Genomic DNA, 15,976 nt, shown 5'->3' with positions numbered 1-15,976 from the left:
TCCGCTTATTGGTCGCTGGGTTCCACCCCACCCCAAAAATTAGACGCAGCCTGATCATTGCGCGTGCGCTGGAGGATGCCGAGCACTGCGCATGCTCCTGTTGCATACTGGCGCATGCGTAGCTATATTGGTATTGGTGGTGGTGTCCCTGACTGGAGTGTATCTGGAGGTCCATTGTATCAGTGTGCTGCTGCTGCTGCTCCTGCTCCAATGAGCGCAGTTCCTCCTACCTTGACTCCATCCTCTTCTCCACTTGTCCAGACTCTGCCCGGTTATGATGCCCTCCACCATATGGGCAATTTCCAGTTCCCTGGCCCTAACTGTCTCCTGTTCACCTTGGATGTGCAATCCCTCCAAACCCCCACCCCCCATCAGGATGCTCTAAGAGCTCTCGACTTCTTCCTTGACCAGAGGCCTGAACGATTCCCGTCCACCGGGGACTCTCCTCCGCCTGGCTGAGCTTGTCTCCCACTGAACGATTTCTCCTTTAGTTCATCTCACTTCTGCCAAGTCAAAGGAGCGGCTGTGGGCACCCACGTGGGTCCCAGTTATGCCTGCCTCTTTATGGGTATGGCATAGAGTCATCAAGTCCTACAGCATGGAGAGAGGCCCTTTGGCTCAAACTGGTCCATGCTGACCAAAATGTCCATCCACGCTAACCCACATGGGTCCCAGTTCGTTATGGGGTATTTGGAACAATCCTTGTTCCATTCCCAGACGGGCTCCGTCCAACAACTCTTTCCTCGCTACATCGACGACTGTTTCATGCCGTCCCGTGAGGATTTTGCCTCCAATTTCCGTATAACTTCCTCTATAACTTCCACATGGTCCATTCCCGATACTTCCCTTCTTTTCCTTGACCTCTCCGTCTCCATTTTGGGGAATGAACGATGTGCTGCCATCCACCACAGAGCCCCTGACTCCCATAGTTCCCTTCACTACAGCTTTTCACACCCCACATCTTGCAGAGATTCCATCACATTCTCCCAATTCATTCACCCTACGTCGTATCTGTTCGGATGATGCCACCTTCCGAAACAGTGCTGCTGACATAGCTTCCTTCTTCCATACCTGCGGTTTCTCACCTGCTGTGGTTGACAGGGCCCTCAACCGCATCTGACCTATCAGCCGTGCTTGCCCCTTCCCATTACTCACAACAGCCTGATCGGGTTCCCCTTGTCCTCATTTTTTATTCTACCAGCCTCCACGCTCATTCTCTGCCATTTTAGACAACCCCAGCAGAATGCCACCTTCATCAAACACATCTTTCCGTCGCTCCTCCTGTTGCATTTTGCAGGGATCGTTCCCTCCAGGACACTCTCGTCCATTCCTCAACACCACTCCTCCCTTCGCATTGGCACCTTCCCTTGTGACTGCAGAAGTTGCAACACCTGCCCCTTCACCACCTCCCTGCTCACCATCCAACGGCCGAAGCAATCTTTGGCCCCTTTGCCCTCTCCGATCTTGTGTTCTGTATTTGCCGCACCCAATGTGGCCAACTCTATATTGGAGAAACCAACCTCAGACTGAGTGACCACTTACACCTCCGATCTGTGCGCAAGCCTGACCCTGACCTACCCGTAGCCAGTCTTTTTAACACAGCATCCTGCATGCATGCTCACTTGTCTGTCCTTGGCATGCTGCAGGGGATGCCAGCGCAATCTTCAGACTTTATAACCTTCGGGACTTAATATTGAATTCAACACCTTCAAATTGTGGACCCATTCCCATTCCTTCACTGTCTTTAGCTTTACTAGTTGCATTCTCTGTCACTGTGTCCTCTCTCCCTTCCCCTCACTCAAAGGCACTGTCTGTTCTTTCCAGTGTGGCAGTCAGACATGATATGGAGGTGCCGGTGTTAGACTGGAGTGTACAGCGTTAAAAATCACACTACACCGGGTTATAGTCCAACAGGTTTAATTGGAAGCACTAGCTTTCGGAGCGACGCTCCTTCATCGGGTGGGTTGTGAACTCCACAACCACCTGATGAAGGAGCAACACTCCGAAAGCTAGTGCTTCCAATTAAACCTGTTGGACTGTAACCTGGTGTTGTGTGATTTTTAACTGTGGCAGTGAGACACACCGTTGTTCTGCAATTGTCACATACCGACCACTTAATCTGAACTATCAACATCCATTCTCTCCAGCGCTCCACCACTTCCCCTCCCCTCCCCCCCCCCCCCACCTATTGCATAAATGCTGCACCCTCCACACCTCACATCAACTCTGATGAAGAGTCATCCAGACTTGAAACGTTAGCTTGTGTTCTCTCCTTGCATGCTGCCTGACCCCTTGTGATTTCCAGCACTTTTTGTTTTCCGTACAAACCTCATGTTCGAGTTCCCGTTTTGAAGAAGATTCGTCGCACCCAGGACGTTAACTCTGCTTCTTCTCCACAGATGTTGCCATATCTGCTCAGTCATAAAGTCATGGAGTCATTGAGATGTACAGACCCTTCGGTCCAACCCGTCCATGCTGACCAGATATCCCAATCCAATCTAGTCCCACCTGCCAGCACCCGGCCCATATCCCTCTAACCCCTCCCTATACATATACCCATCCAGACATTTTCTAAATGTTGCAATTGTACCAGCCTCCACCACTTCCTCTGGCAGCTCATTCCATATACGTTGCCCCTTAGGTCTCTTTTATATCTTTCCCCTCTCACCCAAAACCTATGCCCTCTAGTTCTGGACTCCCCCACCTCAGGGAAAAGACTTTGCCTATTTATCCTATCCATGCCCCTCATGATTTTATAAAAAGACCTTATCTATTTACCCTATCATGCTCCTTATGATTTTATAAACATTGATAAGGTCACCCCTCAGCCTCTGATGCTCTAAGGAAAATAACCCTAGCCTATTCAAACTATCCTTACAGCTCAAATCCTCCAACCCTGGCAACATCCTTGTAAATCTTTTCTGAACCCTTTCAGGTTTCACAACATCCTTCCGATAGGAAGGAGACCAGAATTGCACGCAATATTCCAAAAGTGGTCTAACCAATGTCCTGTACAGGTGCAATATGACCTCCCAATTCCTGTACTCAATACTCTGACCAATAAAGGAAAGCATACCAAATGTCTTCTTCACCATCCTACCTACCTGTGACTCTACTTTCAAGGAGCTATGAACTTGAAGGTAAATGTGTTCAGCAACACTCCCTAGGACCTTACCATTAAGTGTAGAAGTCCTGCTAAAATTTGCTTTCCCAAAATGCAGCACCTCGCATTTATCTGAATTAAATTCCATCTGACACTCCTCAGCCCATTGGCCCATCTGATCAAGATCCTGTTGTAATCTGAGGTAACCCTCTTTGCTGTCCACTACACCTCCAATTTTTGTGTCATCTGCAAACTTACTAACAGTACCTCTTATGCTCACATCCAAATCTTTATATAAATGACAAAAAGTAGTGGACCCAGCACCGATCCTTGTGGCACTCCACTGGTCACAGGCCTCCAGTCTGAAAAACAACCCTCCACCACCCTATGTTTTTGACCTTTGAGCCAGTTCTGTATCCAAATGGCTAGTTCTCCCTGTATTCCATGAGATCTAACCTTGATAATCACTCTCCCATGGGGAACCTTGTCAAACGCCTTACTAAAGTCCATATAGGTCACATCTACTGCTCTGCCCTCATCAATCGTCTTTGTTACTTCTTCAAAAAACTCAATCAAGTTTGCGGGACATGATCTCCCACGCACAAAGCCATGTTGACTATCCCTAATCAGTCCTTGCCTTTCCAAATACATGTACATCCTGTCCCTCAGGATTCCCTCCAACAACCTGCCCACCACCGACTTCAGGCTCACTGGTATATAGTTCCCTGGCTTGTCCTTACCAACTTTCTTAAACAGTGGCATCACGTTCGCCAACCTCCAGTCTTCCAGCACCTCACCTGTGACTATTGATGATACACAAGGGACCAGCAAAAGGGACCAGCAATCACTTCTCTAGCTTCCCACAGAGTTCTAGGGTACACCTGATGAGGTCCTGTTGATTTATCCACTTTTTTGTGTTTCAAGACATCAAGCACTTCCTCCTCTGTAATATGGACATTTTTCAAGATGTTTCCATCTATTTCCCTGCCTTCAATATCTTTCATATCCTTTTCCACAGTAAATACAAATGCAAAATACTTATTTAGTATCTCCCCCATTTCCTGCAGCTCCACACAAAGGCTACCTTGCTGATGTTTGAGGGGCTCTATTCTCTCTCTAGTTACCCTTTTGTCCTTAATGTATTTGTCAAAATCCTTTGGATTCTCCTTAACTCTATTTGCCAAAGCTATCTCATGCCCCTCTTTGCCCTCTAGATTTCCCTCTTAAGTATACTCCTACTTCCTTTATGCTCTTCTAAGGATTCACTCGATCTATCCTGTCAATACCTGACATATGCTTCCTTCGCTTTCTTAATCAAACCCTCAATTTCTCTAGTCATCCAGTATTCCCTACACCTACCAGCCTTCTCTTTCACACTAACAGGAATATACCATCTGTGGACTCTCATTATCTCTTTTCTGAAGGCTTCCCATTTTCCAGCCACCCCTTTACCTGCGAACATCTGTCCCCAATTAGCTTTTGCAAGTTTTTGCCGAATACCATTGAAATTAGCCTTTCTCCAATTTAGAACTTCAACTTTTGGATCCGGTCTATCCTTTTCCATCATTATTTTAAAACTAATAGAATTATGGTCACTGCTCCCAAAGTGCTCTCCCACTGACACCTCAGTCACCTGCCCTACCTTATTTCCCAAGAGTAGGTCAAGTTGTGCACCTTCTCTAGTAGGTACATCCACATACTAAATCAGAAAATGTTCTTGTACACATTTAACAAATTCCCCTCCACCTCAACCACTAAAACTGTGGTAGTCCCAGTCAATATTTGGAAAGTTAAAATCCCCTACCATAACCATCCTATTATTCTTACAGATAACTGAGATCTCCTTACAAATTAGTTTCCTAATTTCCCGCTGACTAATAGGGGTTATATAATACAATCCCAAAAAAGTGATCATCCCTTTCTTATTTCTCAGTTCCACACAAATAACATCCCTGAATGTATTTCCAGGAATATCATCCCTCAGCACAGCTGTAATGCTATCCCTTATCAAAAACGCCACCCCCTCTCCTCTCTTGCCTCCCTTTCTGTCCTTCCTGTAGCATTTGTATCCTGGAACATTGAGCTGCCAAACCTGTCCATCCCTGTGCCATGTTTCTGTAATTGTTATGATATCACAGTCCCATGTTCCTAACCATGCCCTGAGTTCATCTGCCTTCCCTGTTAGGCCTAACCATGCCCTGTTGCATTGAAATAAATGCAGTTTAATTTATCAGTCCTACCTTGTTCTCTGCTTTGTCATTGCCTGCCCTGACTGTTTGACTCACTTCTTTTCTCAACTGTACCAGTCTCAGATTGATGTCTTTCCTCACTATCTCCCTGAGTCGTACCGCAACTTCCCCCCCCCCACCCACCCCCCAACCTTACTAATTTAAATCCTCCTGAGCAGCTCTAGCAAGTCCCCTTCCAATTCAGGTGCAATCCGTCCTTCTTGTACAGGTCACTTCTATCCCAGAAAAGATTCCAATGATCCAAAAACATGAATCCTTCTCCCATACACCAGCTCCTCAGCCATGCATTCATCTGCTCTATCCTCCTATTCCTATCCTCACTACCTCGTAGCACTGGGAGAAATCCAGATATTACTACCCCGAGGACCTCCTTTTTAAATTCCTGCCTAACTCTCTATATTCTCCTTTCAGAATCTCATCCTTTTCCCTTCCTATGCCATTGGTTCCAATGTGTACAATGCCCTCCTGCTGGACCCTTTCCCCTTGAGAACATTCTGCACCCTCTCTGAGACATCCTTGATCCTGGCACCAGGGAAGCAACACACCATTCTGATTTTTTCGCTGCTGGCCACAGAAACGTCTGATTGTGCCTCAGACTAGAGAGTCCCCTAACACAATCAATCTCTTGGAACCCGACGTAATCCTCATTGCATTAGAGCCAGTCTTGATACAAGAAACTTGGTTGTTTGTGCTACATTCCCCTGAGAATCCATCACCCCCTATATTTTCCAAAACAGATGCTTGTTTGAAATGGGGATAGCCACAGAAGATACCTGCACTGCTTGCCTACTTCTCTTACCTTTCCTGGAGTTAACCCATCCATGTGACTGTATCTGTGACTTTCCTCCCTTCCTATAGCTGCCATCCATCACACCCCCTCGCGCTTGTAAATTCCTCATTGCCTCTAACTGTCGCTCCAACCATTCTATTTGATCTGTTCGGATTCGCAACCAACAGATATAATCCTAAGTAACACGTAAACTCTCTCTCAACTCCCTCATCTGACAAGAAGAGCATATCAATCTACTAAGAGCCATTTTTGATTCTTCCAATCTATGGACCCAGAAAATAGCATTGTCTTATTCCTCTACAAAATACTGCTCCAGGCTAACTTAATACTTACGGCTTATATATTTAAGTTTAAGTTTATAGCATATAATTGAGGAAGAACCCACTCTACTCACTACTGCAAATTTACAGCAAGGTCACACTTAAAACTATTGACTTATCTGTCTCTGTGCTGTGACCTCTCCCAAACAGGTTGCTCCAAGATCAGTTGTGAATTTTACTTTGTTAATTATCCTAGATGCCCTTCGATGTCCAGCGATACATGAATTCAAACAGCAAAGGCAGTATCTACGCAGATTCACTGCTGTGTCAGGGAGCAATGTGGGTTTCTTTCATTCCAGCAATTTTTTTATTTTTGTTTCCAATTTGATCTCATCTGGAGTACTGAGGATGGCTTTGGAAATGGCCCCATCTTGCAGGATGAGTGTTGATAATAGAAGTAGGATACTGCTGATACTCCAGAACTTTCAGTTCTCGAATGGAAATGGGCATTCTACTGCCTGGAATCCTGAGGTGAACTACAATAAATGTTCATTTGTTGGTTGGTCATGAATTAGTCGCTGCATTTGTGAGAGAACCAGGAAATGCAAATTGTCTCTGCAGGGAATGTGGGAAGAAAAGGAGTGGTGCACAACAAGGCAGAGGACGTTCAGGTGCTGTGCTGTGGAGCAGAGGAGCAGTCAAAATTGTACTTTATCTCTATGGATCAATGTCCATTCTCATAGGCCAGCTCTGAACTGTGAGATGTTTTGTGTGTAACCTTGCTCTAGGATTAAAAAGATCCTTGTCTAAATATAAAATATATCGTATAATTTCAGATGTGACTCCTTGACAATGATGTCTCCTTCATGAATTCACCTCAATAATCAACACAAAATATCACTTCATGACACAACTTCACAACTTATGCTGTGACTAAATGGATTGTGAGAAAACAAATGAATAGGGGTAGACCATTCAGCCCGCAAACCTGTTCCACATTTAATGGAGATAACAATGAACTGAAACAGAAATGAAACAAAACAATGAGATTGGAAGATGCAAAAATGGTAGAGATGAATCTGGGAAACGAAAAAGACTAGTCATTAAATTGGCTGAATAAATCGGTTTGGAAGACAATCAACTTCAAAATATTTGACCAAGAAAACATACATGATTGCCTTTCTATTGTATTCCGAGCTGACATACCAAGGCACACAGCATGCTGAGTCTAGAGAATGGTAGGGATGTCATATAATATGATGAATTATTGAATAGGCAGAGAGCTCTGTTTGTAAAATATATGCATTTTTTAATTGTGTGAAAACTAAAGCAGTCTGTTCAAGACTGTGAGAGGTAATTTCGGTTTAAACTTTAAGATGTGCCTGGACCACAGACTGGTCTATAATAAAAGACAAAACTTTTGTTTCTTTTCTAGAACATTTTATATACTCAAAAGTAGAATAGTTTAAATTGTGCTGAATGCTGACAATTTGTGAGCAGAGTAAAAACAAACAGGCTAGTTTAAATTGTGCAGAATGCTGACAATTTGTGAGCAGAGTAAAAACAAACAGGCCCTTGATTGATGAAACCATTAACACAGGCGGGAAGGATGAGTCCTTGACTGATAAGACTCCAGGATAGGGGAACGACTCGAGAGACATCTGTTACAGATTAAAGTCTTTGACTGATAAGACTACAGGGTGAGAAAAACAACAACTTTAGAGACTCTGGAGCCATTTGTTGCAGACTTTGTGATAAGAATAATGATGTTTTTAAGAATGTGAACCTCATGGCTTGTTAGAGCCAAGGAGAGGAGGGACTTGTACTGTATATAATGGGAGACTTTGTAAGCCTCAGCGCGCCTTTTCTTCAAGGGTGCCCGACTCTGCAGACTTGACTTGTTAATAAAACTTTGTTTTCCTGAATTTGTCTAGAGCGATTATTGAGAAGCGATTTTCGTTTCTAACAAAGACCAAATTTAAAAATCACACAACACCAGGTTACAGTCCAACAGGTTTATTTGGAAGCCCTAGCTAGTTATGTGATTTTTTAGCTTTGTCCACCTTAGTCCAACACCTGCACCTCCACATCAAGACCAAATTGGAGACACAAGCAGAAACTGTCTTAATGTGGAGAAAGCAAACGCTCCTGTGAACCATCGCAGCAAGTTTCTATTGTGTTCAAGATGTTATAAAAATGCACAACGTTGTCATTGTTGTTGTCTGTGGGCAGTGGTCCCTTTGCCACTCTGCAGCCACCCATTCCCCGCAGTGGATGTACCCGAGCCATAATTAGGGGAGCAGTGCGCAGGCGCGGTACCGGATGGCGTACAGAGCATGCGCGGAGCCGTTAATGGCGGTCGACGGATGTGTTTTGTCTTCGGTCCCGAAAACGGTGAGCATGAGGCGGGCCTGACGGAGCGGTGGATGGATGGAGCGGGCTGGGTTCGTAAGCATCTCGTTCACACCGCGAATCCAATTTAATGTACACGGGTGCCCGATTTGCACGGAGTGAGGATGAGCTAGAGGCTTTCATTCAGAGTTAGGCCCCGGGGAACGTCCGCCATTGTGTACTGGGGGGCAGCGCACGCAAGAGCGCATGCGCATCCGCCATCTTTATTGGGGGCAATATTTGTATTGAGTGGGAGGAGCTTGCTTCCCATTGTTAAGAATGGAGACAACTTGTCCATTAAGCTGCATTAGCCCTTTACCCCCAATGTCTTGTTGATGAGGCAGAGTGGAGTGGAAAGGAAAGGAAAGGAAGTAAATCCTGCTCTTCCAGATCCCACTATCTCATGGGACATCCCTTGTGTTGAAACATTTGAGGGGTTGCTCAGTCACATGGCAGACACTCATGACCAGCGTTCCCTCTTAATTTACTAAATGAAAGCCGAAAGCAGTGCGGATGCTGTAAGTCAGAACCAAACATTCTGAGGAAGGGCCACTCAACCTGAAAGGTTAACTCTGACGTCTCTGCACAGAAGCTGCCAGACCTGCTGAACTTTTCTGAAATTTCTGTCTTTGTTTTCCTCTTACTTACTGATGCCGATCGCTGTACATGGATCCTCAGTGCCCATCTTAGAGGGCAGGTTGCTCACGACCATGGGTAGATGTTGTCCTTGAATTGAAGGATTGCTTTCCACAACAGAGGGGCAATGCACAGTGGGGAACGTGCATGAGGAAGGAGTGTTTTCCTCCTGGCTTCGGTGATGGGCTTTGTAAACTTTGATCGTGGATGATTCACATGCACACACAACACATACCAACATTTGTTTCTCCTGAATATTTATCCTGGACTGACTGTTGATCTGTTTGCTTTTATTAATCATTCATGGGATTATAGGCATTAATTCAAAGTTTGTGAGAAGATTTGTAGCTCGGGTGCTACAAGAGCATTTCCGAACTGACAGCCAGACTACTGCGACCACTAGGATTCATAACAGCACACAAACCAACAGCCACTCTCAGACAACAACTCACCAGAACGAAGGACCCGATACCCAGCATGAGCAAAACTAGCGTAGTGTACAAAAGCCCATGCAAGGACTGCACAAAACACTACATAGGACAAACAGCAAGACAGCTAATGATCCGCATCCATGAACACCAACTAGCCACGAAACGACACGACCAGCCACACACTCCGATGACAAGCAACATGAATTCGACTGGGACAACGCTACTATTATAGGACAAGCCAAACAGAGAACAGCCAGGGAGTTCCTAGAGGCATGGCACTCATCCACTGATTCAATCAATAAGCACATCGACCTGGACCCAATATACCGACCACTGCAACGGACAGCTGAAAGATCACAGAAGCGCTTCACAGGAGGCTCCCAAGCACTGAGGATGTCACCTAGACAGGGGACGAAACGTCTGCAACACAATTTCCCAGCTCGGCGAACAGAACCACAACAGTAGGCATTAATGGCTGGGCAAGCATTTATTGCCCATCCCTAGTTACCCTTGAGAAAGTGGTGTACTTTGCACTTGAATTACTACAATTTCTTTGATGTAGGTAGACACACAACGCCATTAGGGAGGGAATTCCAGGATTTTGAAGGATTGGTGATACTTTTCCAAGTCAGGATGGTGAGTGGCTTGGAGGGCCACTCACATTGGAGGGGTGATGTTCCTTTGACTTTGATGATAGACGTTGTCAATTTGAAAGGTGCTGCTTCAGGATCTTTGGTGAATATGTGCATTGCATCTTGTAGATGGTACACACTACTGCTGACTGTTGGTGGTGGAATGAGTGTCTTATAGAGATGTACAGCACAGAAATTGACCCTTTGGTCCAACTCATCCGTGCTGACCAGGTATTCTTAATTAACCTTGTCCTATTTGCCAGCATTTGACTCGTTATCTCCCTAAACCCTTCCTATTCGTATACCATTCAGATGCCTTTTAAATGTTGTTATTGTGAATGCTTGTGGATGTGACCATTAAGTGGGCATCCCTGCCCTGGATACTATCAGGCTTCTTGAGAGCTGGACTTGGCCAGACAAATAGCAAGTTTTACATCTGACTCCCGAGTTGTATCTTCTGCCCGATGGAAGAAGTGAGAAGAGATTGTGATGGGTCTTTGATGATGTTGGCTGCCTTCCTCGGGCAGCGAGACGTTTGGATGGAGTCAGTGAAGGACTGACTGAAGCTTGCATGATGGACCGGGTTGAGTTCACAACTCTCTGTAATCTCCTACGGTCCTGGGCAGAGCAGTTGCCATACAAAGCCGTGACGCATCAAGATAGAACGCTTTCTATGGTGCATCTCTTAAAGATTGGTGAGAGTCTTTATGGACGTGCCAAATTTCCTTAACCTCTTAGAATCCCTACAGTGTGGAAACAAGCACTTCGGCCCAACAAGTCCACATTGACCCTCTGAAGAGTATCCCTCCCAAACCCATTCCCCATTACTCTACATTTACCCCTGACTAATGCACCTAACCTACACATCCCTGAACACTATGGGGCAATTTAGCATATCCAATTCACCCTAACCTGCACACCTTTGTATTGTGGGAGGAAACTGGAGCATCCAGAGGAAACCCAGGTAGACAAAGGGAGAATGTGCAAACTCCACACAGACAGTCACCCCGAGGCTGGAATTGAACCCGGGTCCCTGGTACTGTGACTAACCTACACATCCCTGAACACTATGGGGCAATTTAGCATATCCAATCCACCCTAACCTGCACACCTTTGGATTGTGGGAGGAAACTGGAGCATCCAGAGGAAACCCAGGTAGACAGAGGGAGAATGTGCAAACTCCACACACAGTCACCCCGAGGCTGGAATTGAACCCGGGTCCCTGGTACTGTGAGGCTGCAGTGTGAACCAGTGAGCCACCATGCCACTCCTGAGGAAGAAGAGACATTGTTGTGGTTTCTTGACTGTAGCATCAGTGTGGGTGATTCAGGACAGATCATTGGTGATCTTCACTCCTAGGAACCTGACGCTGTCTGCCATCTCCACCTCTGCACCATTGATGTAGACAGGGGTATGCCAGGTCGGAGTTGTCCTGCCTTTTTGTGTACACTCTCTCCTCCTGGCCTAGGGTTCACCACAGATGTTCCCTGCTGCGTGTTGCCCTCCGCTGTGGTCACCAGTCTCTATATTTGCGGATGATGTCTACTCTGATTTCCTGAGTTTCTGCCCTGGGTCTTTGTGTGACCGAACAGTGTGACTTGGAGGGGATGGTGTTCACTTACACCTGCGACTCTGATTCTTCTAGGTGGCAGAGTGCAACATTTAAGAGGCATTTGGATGGGTATATGAATAGGAAGGGTTTGGAGGGATATGGGCCGGGTGGGACTAGATTGGGTTGGGATATCTGGTCGGCATGGACGGGGTTGGACCGAAGGGTGTGTTTCCATGCTGTACATCTCTATGACTCTATATCCTGTGTGTGCTCCGGTTGAGTTGTATTGAATGGAGCCCAGGTCCGGAGTTATAGACCAAATAAAGCCTGTGTCTCTTAGTCTGTGTTGTTATCTCTCTATGTTTGTGCTTCACCACCACCGCCCCGAACTCACCATAAAGATGGAGTTATATGTAGCCTAGATCATGTGGCAAACATCCCTTGCTGAAGAACCTCTTTGGGTTTTATTTTAAAAGTCAATCCAGTAGCCTTCACACCGTCATTTTTGCCTAGGACAGTCCCACAATTACCAGATTTATGCAGCTCAATTTCGAATACTGCCTTTCTGAGTTCTTTTTCACCTGTTTTCTTTTCCATTTTTAAATCAGTTTAACAGGACTTCAGAAAGGGAAGATTTGCTGATGGGATACTCAAACTGAACATCGCCCCCAAGTTTGTGCAGAATCGCCCACATTATCTCGACATGAGTACCGCTAGACTTTGAGCATGGAAGGAAACAACAGCGTTCACATTGGGGAGAAGCCGTACACATGTTCTGTATGTGGACGAGGCTTCAGCCGGGTGTCTGGTCTCTCGAAACATAAATGCAGTCAGGACGGGGAGAAACCGTGGAAGTGTGGTGACTGTGGGAAAGGATTTCAATATCCCGGCCAACTGGAAATCCATCGGCGCAGTCACACCGGGGAGCGGCCGTTCACCTGCTCCGATTGCGGGAAGGAATTCGCTCGGTTATCCACCTTGCTGACGCACCGGCGAGTTCACACCGACAAGCGACCCTTTAAATGTCCAGACTGCGGGAAGTGCCACAAAAGCTCCGGGGAACTGATGTCCCATCAGCTTGTTCACACCGACGAGAGACCGTTCCGGTGCTCTCACTGTGGGACTGGCTTCAAGCGATCGTCTCAACTCATTGTGCACGAGCGCATTCACACCGGAGAGAGGCCCTTCACCTGCTCCGTGTGCGGGAAAGGATTCACTCAGTCCACCCACCTGCTGAAGCACCAGCGCATTCACACCGGGGAGCGGCCGTTCACCTGCTCCGTGTGTGGGAAAGGATTCACTCGGTCCTCCAACCTCCTGACGCACCAGCGAGTTCACACCGGGGAGCGGCCTTTCAACTGCCCGGACTGCGGGAAGTGCTTTAAAAGTTCCAGTGAACTGATGCGCCATCAACGGGTTCACACCGACGAGAGACCGTTCAGGTGCTCTCACTGCGGGACTGGCTTCACACGATCATCTGACCTCACTGTACACCAGCGAATTCACACCGGGGAGAGGCCGTTCACCTGCTCCGAGTGCGGGAAGGGATTCACTAAGTTATCCAATTTACTGGCACACCAGCGGGTTCACAACTGACTGCTGTGTTTGGACTTTTCTGTGAATTACATCCAGACCTCGAATCGTGTTTATTGGATTCAGTTAATAGTCCCGAGCCCAGTTGTCAGTATTATTTGCAGGTAAAAATCAAATCAGTGTTTCAAATACAGTGTATTGAATCTTTTTAATGGCTCTAATACAAGTTGGTTCCTTGTGAATTTCTTCCCCAACTCCTCCTTCCTCACCACCAACAACAAGCACGGGGAGCTCACAAAGCTTCTTTGTTTAAGGTTGAGTCAATCTGATCAGCTGCCTCTGCTGTTCCCTCTCTTCAACTGGATACTTGGTCAAGCATTTAGTCTTGTCTGAGCCCGAAATTCACGAAGAATCGTAGAGATGTACACCATGGAAACAGACCCTTCAGTCCAATGCTAACCAGGTACCCTAAATTAACCTAGCCCCATTTCCCAGCACTTGGCCTATGTCCCTCTAAACCTTCCCTATTCGTAGGGGAATGTCCATTGAGTTAAAGAGCGAAACAGCATGGAAGCAGACCTTTTGGTCCAATTAATCCATACCAACCAGATATCCTAAATTAATCTCGTCCCATTTGCCAGCATTTGGCCCACATCCTTCGAAACCCTTCCTATTCATACACCCATCCAGATGCCTTTGAACTGCTGTCATTGTACTGGCCTCCATCACTTCCTCTGGCAGTTCATTCCATACATGCACCACCCTCTGCATGAAAAGGTTGCCCCTCAGGTCCCTTTTATATCTTTCCCCTCTCACCCTAAACCTATGGCCTCTTGTTCTGGATTCCCCCATTCCAGGGAAAAGACCTTGTCTATTTATCCTATCCATGCCCCTTATGGTTTATAAACCTCCATAAGATCACTCCTCAGCCTCCAACACTCCAGAGAAAACAGCCCCAGTCTATTCAGCCTCTCCCTGTAGCTCAAACCCTCCAACTCAGGCAACATTTTTGTAAATATTTTCTGAACCCTTTCAGGTTTCACAACATCCTTCCTATAGAAGGGAGACCAGAATTGTAAAAGTGGCCTAACCAATGTCCTGTACAGCTGCAACATGACCTGCCAACTCTTATACTCAATGCTTTGTCCAGTAAGGAAAGCCTACCAAATGCCGCCTTTACTATCCTGTCTATTGCGATTCCACTTTCAAGGAGCTATGAACCTGCACTCCAAGATCTCTTTGTTCAGCAACACTCCCCAGGAGATAGGATAAATAGACAAAGTCTTTTCCCTGGGGTGGGGGAGTCCAGAACTAGAGGGGCATAGGTTTAGGGTGAGAGGGGAAAGATATAAAAGACACCTAAGGGACAACTTTTTCACGCAGAGGGTGGTACGTGTATGGAATGAGCTGCCAGAGGAAGTGGTGGAGGCTGGTACAATTGCAACACTTAAAAGGCATTTGGCTGGGTTTGGAAGGATGCTGGCAGGTAGGACTAGATTGGGTTGGGATATATGGACGGGTTGGAGCGAAGGGTCTGTTTCCGTACTGTACATCTCTGACTATATGACTTTACCATTAAGTGTGTAAGTCCTGCCCTGATTTGCCTTTCCAAAACGCATCGAGGTGTACAGCACGGAAACTGGCCCTTCGCCCCAATGTGTCCATGCCGACCAGGTTTCCGAAACTGAACTGGTCCCATTTCTCATTAGCCCCATGTGTCTCTAAACCTTCCTATCCATGTACCTGCCCAAATATCTTTTAAAGGTTGCATTTGTACCTGCCACTACAATGTCCTCTGGCAGTTTGTTTCAAATACACACCACCCACTGTGTGAAAAGGTTGCCCCTCAGCTCCTTTTGAAATCTCGGTTAAAAACAATGACTGCAGAGGCTGGAAACCAGAGTCGAGATCAGAGCGGTGCTGGAAAAGCACAGCAGTTCAGGCAGCATCCGAGGAGCAGGAAAATCGATGTTTCGGGTGAAAGCCCTTCATCAGGAATACAGGCAGAGTGCCTGAAGGGTGGAGAGATAAAATCTTGCCTCTCACCTTAGATCTATGGCCTCTAGCTTTGGACTGCCCTGTCCTGAGAAAAAGACCGTTGCTGTTCACCTTGTCTATGCCCCTCACGATTTTATAAACCTCTATAAGGTCAGCCTTCTACGCTCCAGGGAGAAAAGTCCCAGCCTATCCAGACACACCTTATAACTCAAGCGCTCCAGTCTTGGTGACATCCATTCTTACACTCTTTCCAGTTTAATAACGTCCTTTGTCCAGCAAGGTGACCAGAATTATTCACAGTGGTCCAAATGCGTCGCCAATGTCTTGCACAGCCATAATGTGACATCTGAGCTTCTGTACTCAATGCTCTGACCAGGGAAGGCAAGCGTGCCAAATGCTTT

At 46.4% G+C, this 15,976-nt stretch overlaps 1 protein-coding gene across 1 annotated transcript in view; it reads left to right on the top strand.

Annotated features, from left to right (window-relative positions):
• Window positions 1-8,629: 8,629 nt before the first annotated feature.
• The window catches only part of LOC122543636 (zinc finger protein 850-like), a 52,912-nt gene continuing 45,565 nt past the window's right edge, over window positions 8,630-15,976 (top strand). The window contains exons 1-2 of the mRNA XM_043682458.1: window positions 8,630-8,796; window positions 12,653-13,637. Coding sequence (XP_043538393.1) covers window positions 12,771-13,637 — 867 coding nt within the window. The 5' untranslated portion in view covers window positions 8,630-8,796; window positions 12,653-12,770. The remainder of the gene's footprint in view (window positions 8,797-12,652; window positions 13,638-15,976) is intronic.

The sequence above is a fragment of the Chiloscyllium plagiosum genome, chromosome 44 (genome assembly GCF_004010195.1).
Source record: "Chiloscyllium plagiosum isolate BGI_BamShark_2017 chromosome 44, ASM401019v2, whole genome shotgun sequence".
Taxonomy (NCBI): Eukaryota; Metazoa; Chordata; class Chondrichthyes; order Orectolobiformes; family Hemiscylliidae; genus Chiloscyllium; species Chiloscyllium plagiosum.
This window is presented reverse-complemented; position numbering and strand designations above follow the sequence as displayed.